We start from the raw sequence: 22,865 nt of genomic DNA on the forward strand, positions 1-22,865 counted from the left end.
ACCCTCTAGTGTACCAATTTTTCCTCTGAAACTGGAACAGATTGCAGTTGTGCAACAGATAAAGCATTGGTTGTGTTAGAAGCTGTGAGGTACAAGAAGTACTTAGCTTTAAACACTAGAATTACTCTTACTGGGCAGATGCACATTGCTAAGAAGCATGCGGGTCTGAGACTTATTGAAGGAAGGACATATTTGGGCATCCCCTCTCATTCTCTGGGGCCCGCAGCCTCATTGAGCAAAGTGCTCTGGATATCACTGTGCTATGCAAATACTCACTTTATCCATGCACTTAAGTTAAACGACCTATGATACCACTTCATTGCAATGAGGACAAGAATTATTTCCATTGTTTTGGCTTTCACATTCAACACTGAGGACAGTACACTACCCGTGGAAGGTGCTCAGTAAATATTTATTAGGTTGGGTTTAATCACAAGGAAAATTTGAAGGTCACATTTGCAATATGATTTCCTGTGAGAGAACTTAAGTTTCCTTAGTGTGATCACAGGGGGAAAAACATTATCCATTTATTATTACCAACGATTCACGGAAATTCTGAATTCATGAGCTCTTGCCACCCTCATCATAATTACAGCCAATGGATTGATCTTACTGTGTAGCCTTTTCATTGAGAAAGCTTGTAGAAATGCACAAACTTTTTTGTTAAACTTCTTTTCCTGCTTTACAAGTTTTCTGGATGTAGAGATTTAAGGCTTTTTGTGATCATTTTCTCCTCCATTAAAAGAGCATATTGTGTTTTGAATATCAGACCATGATTTCCTCCCATCCTTGAGTATTACGAACTTTAGCTCCCCAAATACATAATTAAATTATACACACAAATACATACATATATACAGTATACCCATGCATACATGTAAAACTCTGGGCCCTCATTGTTTACCCTCCCAATTAAACTTGTAAAACAGTATCTTTCAAATGGACTAGTTTGGACTTCAACGCTTCCTTTTGCTGTGACTGGTGTAGAAGTCAACAGCTGAGTGAGTAATGGGAAGCCCTGGTGTGTAGTGGAAATTTGGAAAACCGGTTTCTACTCTCAGCACCATTGGAGGCCCACTTTGTGAGTTGGGGCCAAAGTTCTATATTTCTGCACATTCTTTTCTTCACTGCTAAAACCAAAGAAGTTGAGAATTACCTTACACTGTTTTTTTTAAAAAAAATTGTTTTAAATATACATAACATGAAATTTACCATTGTGTACAGCTCAGTGTAACAGAGCACGTGCACATCATGTGACAGTCACCACCCTCCATCTCCAGAACCCTCTCATACTCTTAAACGGTACTGCCTAAGATTTTCATCAGTCATCATTTCTGGAGATCAATGGGAAGTAAACTGTCCACAAAAGATACTACATTACAAAATCATTGTGGTTGTCATTGAATCCTGGGCTATTTTAACATATAATAATAAACAACTGTTCTTGAACACTTACTATGTGCTAGGCATCATCTGAAGTATTTTGTTTCTAATAACTCTTATTCTCACAGTAGCCCTTTAAGGTAGATGATGATGTTACCGATGTCTTAGAAGGAAGAGATTTTATGTGAGCTGTGCTAGATCACGCAGCTTGGGAATGATGGAACCAGTATGGGAACCCAGGAGTTCATTTCTGGGGCCCAACACTCAGCACCTCACTCTACTGTGTGGTTGTCTCCCTCCGCAGCCATCAGAGCTGCCCATGCCTGGTTCCTGGGAGATCGCCAGGGAGCGGCTCCCAAGGAGCACTGATTACTTCCCTCAAGATTCGGGGTTTTATTTTAGCTCTCAAGAAACCTGGAGGATGCCTTTCGTTGTTTAAGAGGCTTTTGCCCTGGTCACCTTCTGTCCCTGTTATGAACACATCCAGGGCTGTGCCAGAGTTCCAACCTACAGGCACCTGTTCATTCTCCACAAACAGAAGAACTTTGACTCAAAATGCAGTCCTGTATAATAAAAGGGTAATATGCAAATTGACTGAACAGCAGAACCACTGGAATGCGCCTCGCCACTCGCCCCGGCCAGCCCCACCCCTTGAGCAGGCAGCTGGACCCCGAGTGGCGGTGGGGCCAGCTGGCAAACCTCCTGTGGCCCCTAGCCCCAGCCGGCCCGCCCCTGATGGCCCCCATTGGGGTGGGCTGGCTGGACCCCACCAGTGCAAGCATTCGTGCACCGGGCCTCTAGTTATCTTATAAAAATGCTCTAGCCTTTTGAAGAAAGTGGAGTAATATAATTCACACCTGAAATACAGCTTTTTAAAATCTTGCTTATTTAAAAGTTACTTTTCCTGAAGGTCTAGAGCAGCGATTTTCAACCTTTTTCATCTCATGGCACACAAAAACTAATTACTAAAATTCTGTGGCATACCAAAAAATGTATTTTTTTTGCCAATCTGACAAAAAAATAGGTATGATTTTTATTGATTTACAAAATAATAACAACAATAATAGTAATTACCTACCCTTTTTGCTCCAAAATAACTAAAAAAAAATCAAATTCATACACTTGTATATAAGGATTTTTGGTACCAGAAATTAACCAATCAAACACAACCTTATTATGCGATGTGACCAATAAGATGTAACACTATTATATGGCCTATGTATTTATGGTTCAAGACAGGGTATTCACAGCATACTGTTGCCTGTTGTCACTTTTTAAAAAAAAATGTGACAATTTAAGGGGAAAGAGGTCAGTGCCTCTGACTCAATAGTCAGGAATTGAATGTTTTAAAAATTTTTGCAGCACACCTAATGTCAGGGATGTAATCTGCCTACTTCATGCAGTTGTTGGAGGACTGTGTGTCAAGTGCTTGGTGCGTTGTTAGCACTCAATAATTAATAGCTGCTTCTATTGTTGATGCTGCTGATCAAACAGAAGACCTTTCTTTGTTCCCAGAGCTTCCTATGCGAGGTAGGGTGTACCAGGGCAGCCAGCTCCAAACCTGGGGTTGGCTGCAATTTAATAGCTTTGTGATTCTTGGCTTCTCCCAGCAGCAACTTCATTATTTCTAAAATGAGTATAATGATATATATCTATCTCACTGTTCTACTGAGGAAAATCCCATGAAAAAAATATATGTGAAAGTGAGTAAATTTTACACAATGTACTATGTGATGGTAAGGCATTTTATGCAATTTCTCTTACTTTGTACTTTTGCAAGATATTTAATTCTTCCTCAAGCCATATCTGTCTTTAAAAATATTTTTATCCTCTATTTATATGTCCCAAACTTTACTATCCATAAAGTTCATATATATGATATATGTAACATATATTCTAATAAATACATCTCTCTATATAAAAGCCTAAGCGACCATTACAACGGGATGACGGATGATTAGCCAGTAGCTATGACACACACTGACCACCAGGGGGAAGACACTTAATGCAGGAGCTGTCCCCTGGTGGTCAGTATGATCCCACAGCCAACCTCCTGTGGCCAGCCAACCTCCCATGGTCCCTCCCCTGGGCCTGCCGGCCCCGATCTGCCTGATTGCTGCCAGGCTGAGGGACCACACCCATGCACGAATTCATGCACTGGACCTCCAGTATATTATAAAATATATTATAATACACAGGGCAGGGCAAAAATAGGCTTACAGTTGTGAGTACGAGACACAGTGTATTCTTGTATTATTATTATTATTAATTATTATAGTTTTTGCATATGAGCAACTGTAAATCAACCCTGTATATTATAGTATACAGATATGTAATGTACATTATATGTTACATGTAAATATATATTAAAAGCCCAGAAGTGCTTTTCTAGCATTCTTCATTATATAATATATAGAAGAATATTATTATACTAGTGGCCCAGTGCACGGATTCATGCACATTAAAAGGAAGTTAATTAGAAGAAATATTTTAATATTGCTATTCACCCTTTCTCTATAATAGAAGTGTCAGAGATGAAAGAAAATTAGTAAAATGTATATGAAAATAATATATAAATGGATTAATAAATAACAACATGATATAACAAAGGCATGATGTAAAAACAAAAACATGATATACAAACAAACATAATATAAAACAACATTGATAAAAACAATGACTGATAAATGGATTAAACTTATTCTAATATCTCTCTGTATACCACATTAAGAGTAAAAACTCTTTCAGAGTATTTGACTATTTTCCCTTGTTATGAAATATTTACAACTTTAACTTTAATGTCACACGCTTGTCAAACTCGAGAGATAGCAACGTATAACTGACCATGTCTGAAAACGGGTTCAGGTAGGAATATTCCTACTCTGTCTAGACTTTGTCCTTGTGATTGATTAATAGTCATCACAAATGCTGGCATCACGTGAAACTGTCTTCAAATTAATTTAAATGGGAGGCCAGTGTCAGACGGGGACAAATATCACGCATGAGCGAGTCAACATTTATTTTTAAATTGCCAGTGCATCATATGTACCGGTAGTTGGACGGACAAACGGTCGGTCATTTAGCCTTTTATATGTATTGATGGCCTGATGCCATCATATAATGCACGCATATAATGGATGCGTGCACACGCATGCGATTGGTGCCAGTGAGAGCTTTAAATGTATCGCGCATGCGTGAGTCAACATTTATTTTTAAATTTCCAGTGCATGTCATGTGTACCTGCTGGTCAGTTGGTAGGACAGACGGACGGTCAGTCGGTCACTTAACAGTTATCCTATCTAATAAAAGAGAAACATGGTAATTGGCGTACGACCGATACCCTTTTCATTGGCTAATCAGCGAGTTATGCAAATTAACTGTCAGCCAAGATGGCGGCCGGCAGCCAGGCAGCTTGAAACTAACATGAGGCTTGGTTGCCTCAGTGACGGAGGAAACCAACGTTCCCCGCCTGCCGCTGCCTCTGAGCTGGCAGTTTAAGAAACTCTGTAACAAATACGCCCAACTTCAGCCAGCAGATTGGCAACATTGTAAGCAAAGGCCAGAAACCTCCTTTCAGCTGGAGGCCTAAGAGCTGGAGCCAAGCCTCAAGGTAAAGCTGGCCCAGAATTAAAAAAAAAAAAAAGGAAAAAAGGAGCGTTTGGGAGTTCAGTCACCCCCAGCCTGAAAACAGCCCTCAGCCCATCACCCAGACTGGCCAGGCACCCCAGTGGGGACCCCCACCCTGATCCAGAACACCCTTCAGGGCAAACCAGCTGGCACCCACCCATGCACCAGGCCTCTACCCTATATAGTAAAAGGGTAATATGCCTCCCAGCACCGGGATCAGCGGAGCCGTGAGGCCTCCCGGCACTGGAATCAGCATGACAGGGGGCAGCACCCAAACCCCCTGATCGCCCTGCGGCTCTGTGTGTGACAGGGGGCGGGGCCACAACCTCCCTATCCGCCCTGCTCTGTGCCTGATAGGGGGGAGCTCCCCCCCCCACGGGCCCTGCTCTGTGTGTGACGGGGTAGAGCCATAACCTCCCCATCAGCCCTGCCCTGAGTGTGAGAGTGGCGGCGCCCCAACCCCCTGATCCGCCCTGCTCTGTGGGTGATAGAGGGCGGTGCCCCAACTCCCCAATTGGCCCTGCTCTGAGCCCGACCAGGGGCTGCACCTAGGGATTGGGCCTGCCCTCTGCCACCCGGGAGCAGGCCTAAGCCAGCAGGTCGTTATCTCCCGAGGGGTCCCAGACTGCTAGAGGGCACAGGCCAGGCTGAGGGACGCCCCCTCCCCCCCCGAGTGCACAAATTTTTGTGCACCGGGCCTCTAGTATATATATATGTAGATAATATAATATATAGAGAAAAGCAATGCTAGAAAAGCACTTCTTTAGCAAAATAACAAGCATACATATCACAATTTATCCCCTAGGTTAGGAAGTGCCTCAGACTTCTATAGTTCCTTCATTATGCCCAAAAAGTCCCCACAGAATATCTAGAAAAACTTCTTCCTACCTCTTTATCTACATCTGTCAGTATTTCATTTCTCTTCAAGACCAGTGGTTACTTTTGATGGAAGCCTATTGGAACATGTGGTCTGAGTTATTATGATTCCCTACTCCAGGCTCCTTGTGCCCTTTGGAGATAATATTATAATACTTTTCACATTATGTTGTAATTTTTTCCTTTTCATATCTGTCTTCTTTTGTAGCTAACAAACATTATCATCTTGGTTTTCCTGTGTGACTGACAGAGAGCATCATTTGCTTGTTATATTTCATTGGCTCCTTTTTTTATTTGATGAATCTGTCAGTCATTTAACATAAACTGATCCTTTTATTTTATAACTGAGCAGAGAGACTCCAAAGAGCCTAAATGAGTTGTCAATATTACACAGCAAATCACAGGCAGAGTCAGGACTAGAACACAGATGTCTAGGTTCCAGTTTTCTGTTCTTTTTGGGTAGTTGATGAATAATCTGTGCTTGGAATATCAGTGTGATAAAGAGTTTGGCACTGTTATTATGGGTAAGCACAAAAAATATTTCTATTTAAATATTCATGCAGTGTAAAATATTTTTAAAGGGTTATTTTACCATAGAAATTAATATGAAATTTTTCTATTCATTGACAGTACCCTTTAAGCGATCAATACTATGATGTTTCTTTGTTGATGCTTCTGTAAACCTTCTCCCATGGTAGTTGGTTAGATTAATTATATTTTGTTACAGACGATGTCTACTGCATGGGTCACTATTTCTGGATACTAAAAATTACAGTGTGGAATTCTCACATGTCTGTTAATTTTGTTCTTGCTCGCTCCAGGTTTCATTGCTTCAGACATGACATCAAGACACTCCAGTACCCAGTTGTGGTTGATCACACATTACCATGAAATGGGGTCACTGTATGACTATCTCCAGCTTACTACTCTGGATACGGTTAGCTGCCTGCGAATAGTGCTGTCCATTGCTAGTGGTCTCGCACATTTGCACATCGAGATATTTGGGACCCAAGGGAAACCAGCCATTGCTCATCGAGATTTGAAAAGCAAAAACATCCTGGTGAAGAAGAATGGACAGTGTTGCATAGCAGATTTGGGTAAATTTTTAGAAATATTTTAAAATTACTTTTTTTACTTTTTGTTGTGAAAAGTTTCAAGCATGCAGACAAATTGAAGATAGTAAACAACTGTATCACAACCACTAGATTCTCCCATTCATATTTTACTATTCTGAAGCTTTATCACATATCTGTCTGTCCCCTATTCACCAATCCTTCTTAATCGTTGACACATTTCAATGTAAATTGCAGACAAAAGATCTCTTCTGTCCAAAGACACCAGTGTATCACTCACTAGAGTTCATTATTTATTTTCTTAATAGGTAAAATTTAAATTTCATGGGAAATACACAAATCTTAAGTATACAATCCAAGGGTTTCGACAAATGTTGTAAAACCCAAATCCCTATTGAGAGACAGACTTTCCCATTATCCCAGACCATCACTTCATGCTTGTTCAGTCAGTCCCTGCCCCAGCCCACCCTCAGAGGCCACCATACTGTTGCATTCTGATTTCACAGCTCTTTACACAAAGTAGGTACACATACATAGCATATGAAGTGAGTTTGCCTTACAAATGGTTTCTAAAGTTGTTCTTCTATAACCACAGCAAAATTATCAATCAAGCATGAGGGAAGAAAATCCCTGAACCAATTTACCATTTTCTCTGCTAGGATTGGGACGGGTTGAAACTTGGCCAGCAGCTCTCTCTGAGAAAGGACGTGAGCTGATGGACACTGTTGTCTTCTTCCTTTCAGGCCTGGCAGTCATGCATTCCCAGAGCACCAATCAGCTGGACGTGGGGAACAACCCACGCGTAGGCACCAAGCGCTACATGGCCCCTGAAGTCCTGGATGAAACCATCCAGGTGGACTGCTTTGATTCTTACAAGAGAGTCGATATTTGGGCTTTTGGACTTGTTTTGTGGGAAGTGGCCAGGCGGATGGTGAGCAACGGTAGGTATCTGATCTAATGTGATGTTGTCCATTTTCAAGCCCTGTTGATTCTGCTGCCCTTAAAAGGGCAAAAGGGATATTTAAGTCCACATGGTTCCTTGTCATGCGGCTGGCATTTATATTTAACTGGTAGGTGGCACGCAATGGCATTGTATTTTAACTGCATTGTATTTTAAAGAGGAAATCATGGCTTTCTGGAAGAGACTAGTCATTCCTTGTTTTTTCCTTTTGATTAGTCCTTCCTTCCTTCCTTCCTTCCTTCCTTCCTTCCTTCCTTCCTTCCTTCCTTCCTTCCTTCCTATTCTGCCTTTCTTTCCACTTTCCCTTCTTCTTTGCTGTCCTCACAAGTGAAGTTTAATGTGAGGAGAATGCACAAGTAAATCTAAGGGTAAATGAATTCTGCTATTTTAGGTATTTTTACTGAAGTTTTAGATTATTGAGAAAAGGCTCAGGTGATGCATTTGGAATTCACTCCTTTGTAAGAAGCAGGCTGTATAAGTGAAGCTCATCTTCAGGAAGCCCTGAGTAGGTGGTTATGCTGGTACTCTTGTAAGTTAAGTTTTATGAAATGGTGTCGCCTTGGCAGTTAGGGAAGCATATGCCAATCATTTTTACCTGCGTCCCCTACAATAAACTCTTACTCTTGTCTTTCATGTATCCAGATCAACCACAAATATAGTGTTGAACTTAACTTCAACTACATTTTATTCTGAAAGCCCTAAGTATACTCTTTCAAATTGCACATGCCCCATCTACCCACAAAGGGGTTATTATAGCAGAATCTTTTATGTCGACTAAATCAACCGCTTCACAACTTGAAATACCTTCACAACTGGAAATCTTATTTCACTGAGGATGTGTCTGAAATTGTTCCAGGAAAACAGAAGACAGTGCCATGTATTTAGATTAATATTCCTTTCCAAAAGATACTTCACCCTCCTGTGACCTGTTGGAATCTTGGATTTGAAGTATGAAAGAAATAATACACGAAGTCTGTAACATCTGTGCTCCATCCCACCTTCCACTGATATTTTCTTGCAAGGATCGAGATTCCTGTGGCAAGCATAATTTTCATGAACCCACAGCCAGAGAATGGGAGGTTCTGAGAGGGAAGTGGATCTAGGTAACTTAATGTAGTTTTAGTGTGCAGTAATTAACATAGGCATGTCTTCATGATAGCTCCCCTCCCCCCTCCCCCCAACAGCAGAGTATTTGCTTTTAACAAACTCTCTAAGGATATCAAAGCTAATGTTTCAGATCAAACATAAACACACATGCATTATAACCTGACAGTTCTTTTAAAATGCTTTAAAAAAAATAGGATCTTGAACATTTTTTTGGTAATTATTTCTCAATCCTTGGGAGCTCTGACTTGCATTTTGTGCCATTCGAGCGCCTTGAGAATTGTTTGCAACAGAGAGACTGTTTTGCTGATTTATAATGTTCTGAACTTTGCCTGAAATCGCACATCGACTTTATTTACCCCTCCCCCTCTTGAGCTCCTTCGAACTGAAAATGGAATTCTAATTAGTTTCTCTTAACAGACATTTTTGAGAAGGATCGGTGTCATAATAAACCATGTGATGGGGAACTTGCCCCCGACTAAGAGAGAGCTAATATTCCAGGGCCAGGATGGGGGCAGTCCAGCTGGGGGGCGGGAGGGGTGCTGGAGCGGTGCCAGGCCAGCCTGTGAGCTGGAAGCCTAGTGCAGCAGAAACGTGGGATTAGGGCTATGTCAGAACTTATGTTGCAAACCAGGTCCCTGTGTCACAGGCATAGGCCCAAATGGCTTTTAAAGATCAGCTGCGATTAATGTTTGGTGTGAAATTAACATCATCAGTTTAAAGTGTAGCTCGACAAATGGTGGTTTGCTTGATCTGGCCCATGTTTAACATTACTTCTGGGGGGAAAAGATGAAGAACGGAAGAGAATATTTTGGTTGTTTTTTGATCTCCCCTTTATGTCATTATTTAGGTGTTTTTTCTGGTTCCTAAAATGTTGGGGCTTAAGCTTCTGTTCTGTGGTATGGTTTAATTTTTAGGGGGGAGAGGGACGGGTAAGGGTATCTCGTGTCTCATTGGAAATCAGCCACTGTCCTTTGACCATGACTAATTTGATATTTTCCTTCCTTTTGCCCTAGTCCCTCTTCTCCATAAATATTCATGTGCTCACATGCACACCACACATACATGCACATACAGAGAAATGCTTAAACTGAAACTTGATAGTCTTCCATGCTGCTTGCAAACCTGTTTTGTTAATATTAACATCTAGTTATTACTACCAAAATAGAAAGAACTGAGTAGAGTAGAAAATAAATAAACAAAAAAAGAAAAAAAATTGCCCTTGTATTATAAAATTCATGTTTCTTTTCACTTCTTTATGTATATATTTTTGTAATCGTAGTCTAGATGCAATTCTGTATCTTCTCTTTCATTTATATGTGTGTTTTAATGTTGTTAAATAGCCTGTTTTTATTTTAAATGGTCACATGATTTTTTTTTAGCCATTTCCATATTGTTACACATCCTGTCTCCTCCCTTTGGGGCCTGTAGTAGACTCTCTGTTCATATAACTTTTCATTTGGGGAATTAATTCTTCTTCTGAAAAAAGTAGCCTTAATAGGTCAGACTATGGATGTTTTTATATATTGCCAAATTGCTTTCCATAAGAGTTGTACTAATTCACAATATCCCACTCACTCCAGGGTGTGATGTACGTATTTCACTTTCTTACCAGCTTTAGGAACTGTCATTAAAAGTATATATTTTTGAAATTACAGCCTATAAAATATACCTCATTTAAATATATGAATATCTTATCTTCAGAAGGTCATTATAATTATGTGTCCTTTGAGCTCCTGAGTCCGTTGTAAAAACTGATGGCCAGATAGTGCTCCTGGAGCACTGGGATTCTCAAGTGGACCATGAATATAAAACTGCATTGCATTTAGTAATTTTATTGGGATTTTATATTTATTTGCTACACCTAATAAGCCTCATGCTGTTTCTGTACAGGAAATGAGAGTTCAGTCCATCTCACATCTGCAAATTGCTCAGTGGTATTGTTTGGATTTTACTTTCCGTGTTTAGTTTGACACTGAATTTGGAATTGGTAGGCAGGAAAAAACAGTCTTCTCACCTTGACCGTGTGAATGTTTTATATGAATTTAAGGCAGGGTTTGCTCGGATCAGTGGTTCTTAAGCTGGAGTGAACATCAGAATCACCTAGAAGCACAGAGGACTGGCCCACCCAGAGTTCCTGACTTAGTCGGTCTAGGCTTGGATGGAGAATTTCCCTTTCTAACAGGGCCCCGGGTATGCCGATGCTGCTGGATCAGGGACTGTACTCTTGAGATCTCGTGTTAAAATGGAATGCAGTAGATCAGTTGCCCCAGGATGCCATTGGATCCTGTCCGAGCAGATGTCCGTGCCTTGTCCTGATACTTTAGGTCAGTGGTCGGCAAACTCATTAGTAACAGAACCAAATATCAACAGTACAACGATTGAAATTTCTTTTGAGAGCCAAATTTTTTAAACTTAAACTATATAGGTAGGTACATTGTTATTAACTTAATTAGGGTACTCCTAAGCTGGCCTTTACTAAAAACGTCCTCATTTTATAATAATAAAGCCACCAACACAAAATAATTACAATTCTTAAATTGATGACAAAAATACCTGTAGGGTTTGCAGCTGGTTGGAAAAATACAGGTAACTTTATGCTTCGAGTAGGTTCTTTTGTCACTTGCGCTCGCTCGATTTACGGATGCGACTAGCACTAACCACTGCACAATGAGACTGCTGACTGACTGGCTCACTCAACTCGAGCATGAATCCTGCGCGCCTCCCATGCGCTGTGTATCCCGTGGCCCGCCTGCCCCGCGTCTCCCGTCTCCCGTTGCCCAACCGACCAACACCCCCCACTTCTTCTAACGCCACTTCTTCAAAATAGACTCACCCAGGCCGAAAACCAACTTCTGTGCATGGGCCACGAAGTTTCAATCGCACTGTACGTGTACCCGCACGTGGTATTTTGTGGAAGAGCCACACTTAAGGGGCCAAAGAGCCGCATGTGGCTCGTGAGCCACGGTTTGCCAACCACTGCTTTAGGTGAAACTTGCATTCCCTTTCAAGCTTCTATCTCAGGGGTTTATTTCTCCCTTAAGAGTCTTAGCTTTTCTTTCTAGATTTTTGCATATCTCTGCCGGTATTCTTCTTTTCCTCTGTTTATAGTCCTGCAGATGCATTTGTTTCTGGTTACCTGAGTTCAGTGCAGTGTGAGGAGAGGGCCTTATGTAGGGATTCAGTAGATACACGAGGACGTTGTAACTGGATTAGTGCCTTTTAGCTGTGGTCTGATCAGAGGGTCTTCCAGGCGCCCCTCAGCATGTGCCCTCCTGAGTTTAGTCCTTTCTCTGGAGCTTCGGCCTTCGGTGGGATACCTTGGGTACAGAAACTCCATAGTTCTGTTGCTCTGATACTGTGGTTGTCTGCACATGGATTTAAAATCTAAATACAATAATCTTTACTGTCCAGCACACATTTCCCTACAGCATCTCCTTAGCACACCGTCTCCTGTGTGTTTTAACACAGAGTTTCATTGTGATTTACATGCCATATAAATTTGTCATTTCTGTGACCGATGCACCTCCCTGTTATCAATAACGCAGTGTTTCTTCAAAGGACCCAGAGGAAATCCGGTGCTAGGGTTCCCATCAGAATGTACAGTGGAATTTTTGAAAAGGCAGTGTCCCTAGATGGTACAGGCACACACTTTAAAAATAGGACCTATCCGTTCCTTTATTGTGTTTGTTTGCCACACCCACTGTGGTGTGTTTCTGTCTCTCCTTGCTGTGTTTCCCCTCAGGGCCAAAGCTCGGCACATGGGCACCTCTGCGGTGGCACCCTCTGTACCGTTGTGCAGACTCTCCCGGGCCCACCAGAGGCAGAGAAATACAGTCATTAACTGGCTCTGAAATTATACTCTCTGACTTGATGACTAACATAAGTTTCATCATCCAAAAAATATTGATAACAATAGTATCCACTTTAATGAGTTCTCATGATTAAATGAGATAGCTCTCATGGTTAAATGAGATAATACGTGTAAAGCACCCGGTGCGTGTCTGGCATATGGTAAGTGCTCCACTGGCATCATTACTGTTCCGCTGGGAACGGGTGAGTGGCGGAGGTCACACATGTGCTGGCAGAGCTCGGTTGCCCTTTCCCCACCTTTCCTTGAGCTAATCCTTCTGATACTACATTTGTTTCTCTCAGTGCCCACAGTGGGACTGTGTGGACACACTCTTGTTTCACTGTTACTGGCTTTATTTTGTGACGGAATCCAGTGTTAAAATGAGTCAAAAAATATTTGTGTCTCATAGAAAAAAATGTTGCGTGGCTAAACTGTATGGGGTGGGGACTAGAAAATACTTACTAATAAGCTTATGTTTGGCAATTTAGAAATCCTCAAAGCTTTGAAACCCCAAAACTTTTTTATAACTTACTTGGCAGAACACATGAGCTGAACTCATTTAGGAGTTAGGCTTGACCTGAATTGCCATGTGTCCGTCTGTAGCCTTTATTTTATGTAATGTGACTGTTCATACATTTCACTGCACGAATGTGTTTGGCAGTGGGGTATTCTTCTGACTCTGCTAGGGTAGCACATAAAGATAGCGTGTGCCTCTTACTACCATTGTAAAATGTAAAAAGCTTCAATTTCTGAAAGCATATCTAACCTCAAGGGTTTGGATAGAGGATTGTGGACATATAATCAATATTCATTTAACTAATATGTATTTAGTGTCTATAATATGCTTGGTAGTGTGTTACACTCTGGGAAACAGTTGAGCAAAAAAACAGAAATATCCAATTTAAAGGTATGCACATTTCAGTCGAACACATTATTATAAATTAATAGTATAAGCCACTATGGTTGAAGTACACAAGGTGATGACTGAGTGCAGGGTGGACAGTGAACTTCGCCAAAGGCCTGGAGTATTGGCAGCAAGGTGGGAGGGTCTCTGAAGACAGAAGCATGAACTGACTCATAAATGAGATGAGTAGGACCTACTCAGGTGGACCAGCTTGGGAGCATGTGCAGGTAGAAATGAGAAATAACATCAGACAATTATGACGATTGGTATCCCAGGCAAAAGGAAGAGCTGTGGGGAGTCGTAAAGGTGTCCTATTGATGCAACTGTAAGTAATTCCTGAGGCTGATGCCCAGGTGCATGAAGGAAGGCAGTGGTGTGGAATGGTTGTTACTGGGCAATGAGCACCAACCATCCCATGGGCAACGCTGATGGCATACACGTAGAGGAGGTACCCAATGAGCTTTTCCCTTAGTTTTCTCCTAAAGATATATTGCTGGGGGCAGAGGCATATGGTGGAGGTGAGGACCTGAAGCAGAGAGACCCGTAGGTCCCAGATGCAGCTTTCAAGGGGGTAGGAGATGGGGGCCCTGGGGAGGGTCTCAGGCCTTGGGGAGCGTCACCAGGAAAGCCTTGTTTCTGGAGACGAGCATTTTGGGAAGACCTCTCTGGCATGTCATGCTTTTTGAAGTACTGTGGACTTCTTCCTTGTTTATCTGAACATCAGCTTCGAGATTTGTACTTTAGAAGTGTTGGAACTGAGTCATGGCAGTAAGGGGTTTAGCCAGAGCCAAGCAGCAAATTAATGGTAGGGATATTGGTTGGTAAAGATATATTTGTCCCAGAAAAGAGAAAACTTTCCATTAGACATACGCCCAGGAACAAATGATTGTATAATTGAGATACACAAGCCAAAGGTTGTGGGGGAGTGGGTAATGAATAATGCCTCTGATTTCTTTCGTGTGGCCCTTTGAGTCACACCAACAACTTGACATGGGAAAGCAAGGCTTGGCTCAGCTCCCCCTTCCTTGACCCCCACGCAAGAGCTCCTCTTCCCTGCATTTTTGTGCCTTTTGTTGTTTGTACCACACATTTGGCACTTGAAGTGCTTTGTATTTTTAGTCACTTTTCCAGAATTCATGCTGGCTCACGATTTGGCAGTTTGTTCATTGGGTGTTGTCTTTAAAGGACATCAAGTTCACTTTTTTCTTTGCCTGGCTACCAGATTGTTTGTCACTTTCTGGCAGAAGCGAGGAACAGTTGTACCTGACTTCCTATCTTAACAACACAAATCATTTCACAGTCTGGCCTTGACCTGTTCTCTCTCATTCTCTTTTTATTTTATAAGAATGATTTTTAAAAAATGTTTTTATTGATTTCAGAGAGAGGAAGGGAGAGGTAGAGAGCGATAGAAACATCAGTGATGAGAATCATTGATCAGCTGCCTCCTGCACGCTAGGGATCCAAGCCAGCAACCTGGCATGTTCCCTCACCAGGATTTGACCCGTGACCTCCTGGTTCGTGGGTGGATGCTCAACCACTGAATCACACCGGTGGAGCTTGGCCTGTTCTCTTCACTACCCATGTGCACCCGATTTCAGCCACAGAGACTTCCTTCCATCTCTCCAGCTATGTGGATGAGTGTCCTTTGTAACTCCTTATCTTTGCCCCAATCCCCCTGACCCCCGCACCTGGAATGCCCCCTTTCCTTGGTGTTTTCTCTTCCTCATCCTTTTCTCTGCCTTGAAAACTCATTATTATGTCTGCCCAAGCCCTAGCTTCTGGAAAGGTTACTTATACTTCAGTAACATCCAATTATCTGGTTCTTAATAAACCACACAGGTGTTTTCTTCTCTGAGTACCATGTCCCTGCCCCCTCTCCCTGCCCCTACCTCTAACACTAGTTTGATTTATTTACTTTCTCATCTCCCTTTTCTCTCTTCCTGCTCCTCATCACCCACATTGCATCTTTTTCATTTTTGTATCCCTAGGGCCAAACAAAACCTCTGGTGCACACAGTTTAACGGATCAGAATGGTATGAGTAAAGTTAGGAACCAACAGGTAAAAATATAGTGATGGTTTCTAATCTATCTTTGCCTCTTAAGATATAAAGTAAGTAGTGAAGAGGAAAAAAATTCAGACTTTAAAAAACAACACCACAAAGAACAGGGCTAGTCCTCCTCCTCCTCCCCCTCCTCCTCCTCCTCCTCCTCCCCCTCCTCCTCCTCCTCCTCCTCCTCCTCCTCCTCCTCCTCAGTAGACATTGAGTTCCCTGAAAACCAAGAGCATGTCTTACACTTTTATCACCCTCACTATTTAACGTGGTGTTCCACACTTAGTAGGTACAGAATGTACTTTGTATTGCTTGAAATAATTGCTTTCCTTCACCAGAGGGAATTTCACATGGTGCCAGAGTTTAATCCCAGGTGTATTTTATTCTGGAGAAGCATGGCCAGTGTCAGATGGAAACAATCAACAGTTGACCGATATTTGAAGAAAGAGGCGTGACTAAGTCCCAGGCATAATCAATTAGATAGTCTTGTTTTTAAACTTGATTCCTTTTGTTAAAACATGGGAGCATTTAATAAAGTTAAAATATGGTAAATATAAACATAAGGGGAAACCTCAGCTTTATAAGGTGAAATTCATTGTTGAGTATCACTTTTAAATATCCTGCCATGCTTTTTTCTTTTGCATTTTAATAGTAGGAAAATCCAACCGGTGTTATTGTTCACAATCACATAACCCTTTCCAAACTAGCCAGGCAAATTACCACAAATAGCTAGCTGTTATGCTAGATTTTTAAAAAGAATTAAACCAGGTTATTAAATATATTCTCTTTCAGAAAAATTGAGAGATGGGGAAGGGTATATCTCTTATGTTTCCTATAAATTAATGTGGTCCTTGAACAGTTATAAATTATCTTGCAGGCCCATCTCCAGGGGTATTTTAAGGGGTGTCTGTTAGTAATGAAAAGAATTAAACCATTTTTGTTTGAATGCTTCTAGGGATCCTTACAAGAGAAGTAGGTAGGGCCTTGGAGGTGAGCTGGCTCCAGGCGTCTTCTCTGAGCAGGGGTTTATGCCTAATATGAGCTCTTTATGATTTACCAGGAAAGGTTTTTAATCCGTGGACTGAAATATTACAGTGCGGTTATGTAGTGTGGAAAAGTTAATTAGAAAATAGTATCAACTAGAAATTTATTTTTACATAACTAGAATACATTCTATTTTTTTTTAAATAAACTGTTGGATTTGTGAAGTTTAAGGAAAAAATCTAGTATTTCTTTAACAGAGGCTCTTTATCATAGCTAATCTTTTGTGTAAACAATTTGTATTCATATGGGATTTATAAGAATGGATACTCTTTCTTAAGTAGTTTAATTTCTTTGATAAATGAAAAGGGAATTGAAGCTATTCAGGTGGCTTGTAGGAACTAGCAAAACTTAATCATAACTTTCTTCACAGCCTCCTCCTGTCTCCCCCAACAATCTGTTCAAGAGGTAGGAATAGAAGAAAGCTACTTAGAGGAAGGGAAAAGGGCAGAAAATCAAGCAATCCACTGTCCTCATGGTTGAAACCTTTGATGATAGAAGGATTTTTTTCCTTTTATTTGTATAAGGGGAAGAACCAATTTCCTAATTCCAAATGAAGTTTTTAAAATTAAACAAATAGTTGACATACAATGTTGTATTAGTATCAGGTGTACAACTTAGTGATACATTTATATACCTTACAACGTGTCCACCACGATCTGCCTAGTAACCATCTGTCACCGTACAAAGTGATGATGTTCCTGACTGTATTCCCTGTGCTGCACATTGCTATAACCATGTGACTCATTTATTTTATAACTGGAAGTTTGTACCTCTTATTCCCCTTCACCCATCCACGCACCCACCTTTTGTCTGGCAACCATCAGATTGTTCTCTGTATCTTTGAGTCTTTCAGTTTTGTCTTCTGGAGTCCACATATAATTGAAATCATATGGTATTTGTCTTTCTCTGTCTGCTTATTTATTTAGCATAATACCCTGTAGGTCCATCCATGTTGTTGCAAATGGTAAGGTACCTTTTTAATCGCTGCTTTATTGCTGTGCCCAGACCAGGTGAATCTCCCATGTTGGCCCCTCAGTGGTATCTCTTCCTACTGCAGAGCACCCTCTCTGCTAGGGTTCCCACGGGGACCACGTCTCCATCGCTCCTACTCTTCCTTTTGTGGCTCCTCTCTCGTTGGTTGTGTAGAGCTGTTTAAGCAGCCCTCGGTTGTTCTTCAGGAGGAATTGCTCTATACGTAGGTGTATGTTTGGTGTGTCCCTCGGATGAGGTGAATTTGGGGTCTTCCTACGCTACTGTCTTGGATTCCCCCATCCCCACATGATAAAGTAAAAAAATTTTCTGTTTGTGGAATTACTCTTTCTTCTGAAAAATAAGCAGTTGGTGTAATTTTGCTGAAATTAACCTCTTTCATATTTGCTTGGGAAAAAGGGAAGAGTTTATCCTTCTCAGTCATTCTTGTTTTTCTCAAATGACTACCCTTCTCTACATTTTGTGCTCCAATCTGAGATTAAATAATTGAGCCATCAGTGAGCTATATCTGGCAATTAGCATGTACTCAGTCCACGTACAATGAATGAATAAGGAAATTTATAATTTGTATTAATTATCTGCATCCTCTCAATAGGAGGAATTATTTTATAGCAAGGACTCTTTTCCTAATCATAATAAAAAGATGTGTTTTGATAATGTTCTTGGATTATTTGCCTGTAGCTCTAGTTTGTGGGTAACTTTTTATTTCTATTATGGTCTGAAACTACTAGATTCATGTCAAAAAATGTCGTGTCTTTTTTTGATCACCAAAGGAATTTTTGTCTTGGATCTTACAGAGCTGTTTATATACACTCTCGGAGCATTCTGTTAATTGTAATTACATGAGAAGTAGTCACAATTTCTTGTAACAATTATTTTTCCTCCAGTTTCTCTGCAGGGCATCTATTTATTGCCTTGTTCTCCACTTATTTTAAGACCTACCTGTAGGTTTCAGAATCTCCTTGAAGTGCGAGAAAGGTGATGAGGAGGGTGAGCAGTACTTTTCCTGTCACATTATAATGTGATACCATCAATAAAAACCCTGAGGGAACCTCTACTCTCTTGCTAAGCCAATAATTCTTGTCCATGTGTGCAGGTATTGTGGAAGATTACAAGCCACCATTCTATGATGTGGTTCCCAATGACCCAAGTTTTGAAGATATGAGGAAGGTGGTCTGTGTGGATCAACAGAGGCCAAACATACCCAACAGATGGTTCTCAGACCCGGTAAGAACCACTTTCTTCATTTTACAGCTGTCCTCAGCTGTTTGCTTGCTCTTGTGTTTCATCTGGTATGGTTCTTAAGTGATCTGCCTCAACTACCTATTGCTTTCTCTCCCGACTTTATGCAGAAGGCCTTAGATCTAGTTAAGTAGGTACAGAAAATTGTCTCTTTCTTTAAAGAGCCATAGCTGATAGATCTTGCTAACGACTGACAGTATTCACAAAAATTTATATTACTGATGAGCTTCAGAAATTGGGAGTCTCATTACTATTCCACTGGCCCTAGGACTGTAGTTTCATGTGTAAACCAAGACACTGAGTGATGCTTTTAACTGTTTTGTTTTTTCCATCTCTGCATATCTGAAATTGCAAACATAAGTTATTCAATGCTGGAAGTCCTTATGTCCACTCTGTAGTAGCAAATCTAAGACATTGAGAAATCACCCTTTCTGCACACTTCAGTTTTAACTTTGGGTTAGTATTGCCATTTGTAGCACCCATAAAACCATCAAGGGATTTAGCCTGACCTGTGTAATTGACTTGATAAAGTCATTGGGTATTCTAGGCCGTCCAAAGGACAGATGCCATGAAACTCAAGAGTGGCTTTTTTATTAGTGGTCAAGGCCTCAATTATTGGTTTTAAAAAGATGGCAATGACACCACTTTAACTTCACAAGACCTAGAGCTCTGCAACATAACTAATACATCTGCCCAGCTTCTCGGTCCCCGAAAGACCACTTTTTCATTGTGTTGTTTGCTCCTTCTCTCCGCAGACATTAACTTCTCTGGCCAAGCTGATGAAAGAATGCTGGTATCAAAATCCGTCCGCAAGACTCACAGCTCTGCGTATCAAAAAGACTTTGACCAAAATTGATAATTCCCTAGACAAATTGAAAACTGACTGTTGACGTTTTCATGGTGTCAAGAAGGAAGATTTGACATTGTCGTCATTGTCCAGCTGGGACCTATTGCTGGCCTGACTGGTTGTCAGACCGAATCCATCTGTCTCCCTCCCCAGGTGGCTGCTTCGACAAGGCAGACATCTCACCCAGCCACGTGTTGGGGAGACACCAAAACCACCCTAACCTCGCTCAATGACTGTGAACTGGGCATTTCACAACTGTTCACACCGCAGAGACTGATGTTGGACGGACACTGTTGCAAAGGTAGGGAACTGGAGGAACACAGAGAAATCCTAAGAGAGATCTGGGCATTAAGACAGTGGCTTTGCCTATCTTTCACAAGTCTCCTAGACACTCCCCACGGGAAATTCAAGGAGGTGGTGAATTTTTAATCAGCAATATTGCCTGTGCTTCTCTTCTGTATTGCACTAGGAATTCTTTGCATTCCTTACTTGCACTGTTACTCTTAATTTTAAAGACCCAACTTGCCAAAACATTGGCTGCATACTCCATTGGTCTGTCTTTGGATAATAGGAATTCAATTTGGCAAAACAAAATGTAATGTCAGACTTTGCTGCATTTTACACATGTGCTGATGTTTACAATGATGCTGAACATTAGGAATTGTTTATACACAACTTTGCAAATTATTTATTACTTGTGCACAGAGCAGTTTTTACAAAACTGCTCTGTGCATATGTTAAAGCTTATTTTTATGTGGTCTTATGATTTTATTACCGAAATGTTTTTAACACTATACTCTGAAATGGACATTTTCTTTTATCCTCAGTTAAATTCACATTTTAAGTGCTTCACATTTGTATGTGTGTAGACTGTAACTTTTTTTCAGTTCATATGCAGAACGTATTTAGCCATTACCCATGTGACACCACTGAATATATTACTGATTTAGAAGCAAAGATTTCAGTAGAATTTTAGTCCTGAACGCTGTGGGGAAAATGCATTTTCTTCGGAATTATCCATTATGTGCATTTAAACTCTGCCAGAAAAAAAAAATAACTATTTTGTTTTAATCTACTTTTTGTATTTAGTAGTTATTTGTATAAATTAAATAAAATGTTTTCAAGTCAAGAAGTGAATTATATTGAGTGTATAAAAAAGATCTAGATAATGTAGAGCATTTTCTTATGGGAACAATAGAAAAACATCATAAATCGAATTTGCTTTTCAAGTCCAGTAATGAACTTGAGGGGTTCTTCTATGAGGATGTTTCCAGCTTGAATTTGGTATCAAGATAATTTGAACATTGTTTCTTTTTTTGGCTGTGACTTATTTTATTGCTCAAAAAATAACTGACCCGCCTTCCTGACAAGATGGTTGTGAGTAGAAATGGGAGGAAGTATGTGAAAGCATTTCGTTTAGTATGTGGCCATATGCGAGTGGAAAGCAGTCTTACCCATCTCACCATATGTTTGAGGGGAGTCCATTGTTGGCTTTTTTCACTTAACTCTGTTCAACAAGATTGAAAAGATTGGGTTTAGAGTATCCCCAAAGGTGAAGAAGTGTGAAGATTCTGAAAAGTTGACCAGAGGTAAGTTACCAATACATTTACCTGTATTATTATCCTATATAATAAAACCCTAATATGCAAATTGACCCAAAGGTGGAACAACCAGTCCCTATGACTTGCACTGACCACCAGGGGGCAGACGCTCAATGCAGGAGCTGCCCCTTGGTGGTCAGTGTGCTCCCACAGCGGGAGCGCCGCTCAGCCAGAAGCTGGGCTCACTGCTGGCAGGAACCTCTCCCGCCGTGGCAGGCAGACAGGCGGTAAGGAGCGAGAGGTCCTGGTCTGCAAGAATGCATGAATGTCATGCACTGGGCCTCTCTTGTATTTAAAAATTGTGGTAAAATACAGATACAAAATTTATCATCTTAATCATTTAAATGCACAGCTTAAGGGTTGTGCTGCCGTCTCACTATCCATCCCCAGAACTCTTCTTCTTGCAAAACTAAAACTGTACTGATTAAACAATAGGTCCCTGTTCCTTAGTCTCTGGCAACTCTCAACCTATTTTCTGTCTCTATGAGTTTACTCTAAATACTTCATATGAGTGGAATCACAGTTTTTTCCTTTCATGGGAGACTGGCTTTTTCATTTAGCATAATGTCTTCAAGGTACATTCTTATTGTAGCATATATTAAAATTTACTTCTTTTTATGGCTGATAATATCCCATTTGTATGTATATACAACATTTTGTTTATCCATTCATCTGTTGATGGGCAGTTGGGTTTCTTCCACTTTTTTAGCTATTCTGAAAATGCTGCCATGAACATTGGGTGTATAAATATTTCTTTGAGTTCTTGCTGTCAATTCTTTTGGCTGTATACCCAAAAGTAGGATGAAGTCGCATTTAACTTTCATTGAAGTATTACATATGTAAGACTATACATATATAGAAGTGTACAGCTTGATGCATTTTTATCAATTTTATATATTGGTTGCACCAGATCAAGCAGCAGAACATTGGCTTCTCTAGAGTGTCAGCCTCATGGCAGCATGAGTCCTTTCTTTTTGGTTTATAAGTAACTGGACATCCATTACAGAACAGAAGTGCCTCTGCACATTACACCAGGACTCCTGGCAACTTTGACCCACCCATGCACCTGCATGTGGGTGGATCAGACCTCGGAGGAGGGAGATTTGCTGTGGATACAAAGGATTTAGTGAGCCTACCCAGCACCCACGTGCCATGATTGGGAAAGGGAGAATGCCAAACTGGGCAGACACTCTGGGGCGATAGAAATTTTGTAGAGATCCACCAACCTGGCAGGAGAGTCTGGCATGCCATAGGAGGGAGATGGAAATTAGCTTGGAGGTGGAGCTCACTGAGGTGCCCCCTTCCCTAA

The 22,865-nt window shown here is 40.9% G+C and overlaps 1 protein-coding gene across 5 annotated transcripts in view; it reads left to right on the forward strand.

Annotated features, from left to right (window-relative positions):
- The window catches only part of ACVR1 (activin A receptor type 1), a 129,193-nt gene extending 108,106 nt beyond the window's left edge, over positions 1 to 21,087 (forward strand). For all 5 annotated transcript variants that reach the window (XM_059704387.1, XM_059704386.1, XM_059704384.1 and 2 more), the window contains 4 exons: positions 6,708 to 6,983; positions 7,703 to 7,900; positions 18,963 to 19,093; positions 19,864 to 21,087. In XM_059704387.1, coding sequence (XP_059560370.1) covers positions 6,708 to 6,983; positions 7,703 to 7,900; positions 18,963 to 19,093; positions 19,864 to 19,998 — 740 coding nt within the window. In that variant the 3' untranslated portion in view covers positions 19,999 to 21,087. The remainder of the gene's footprint in view (positions 1 to 6,707; positions 6,984 to 7,702; positions 7,901 to 18,962; positions 19,094 to 19,863) is intronic.
- Positions 21,088 to 22,865: the final 1,778 nt, after the last annotated feature.

Source organism: Myotis daubentonii, chromosome 7 (genome assembly GCF_963259705.1).
Source record: "Myotis daubentonii chromosome 7, mMyoDau2.1, whole genome shotgun sequence".
Classification (NCBI taxonomy): Eukaryota; Metazoa; Chordata; class Mammalia; order Chiroptera; family Vespertilionidae; genus Myotis; species Myotis daubentonii.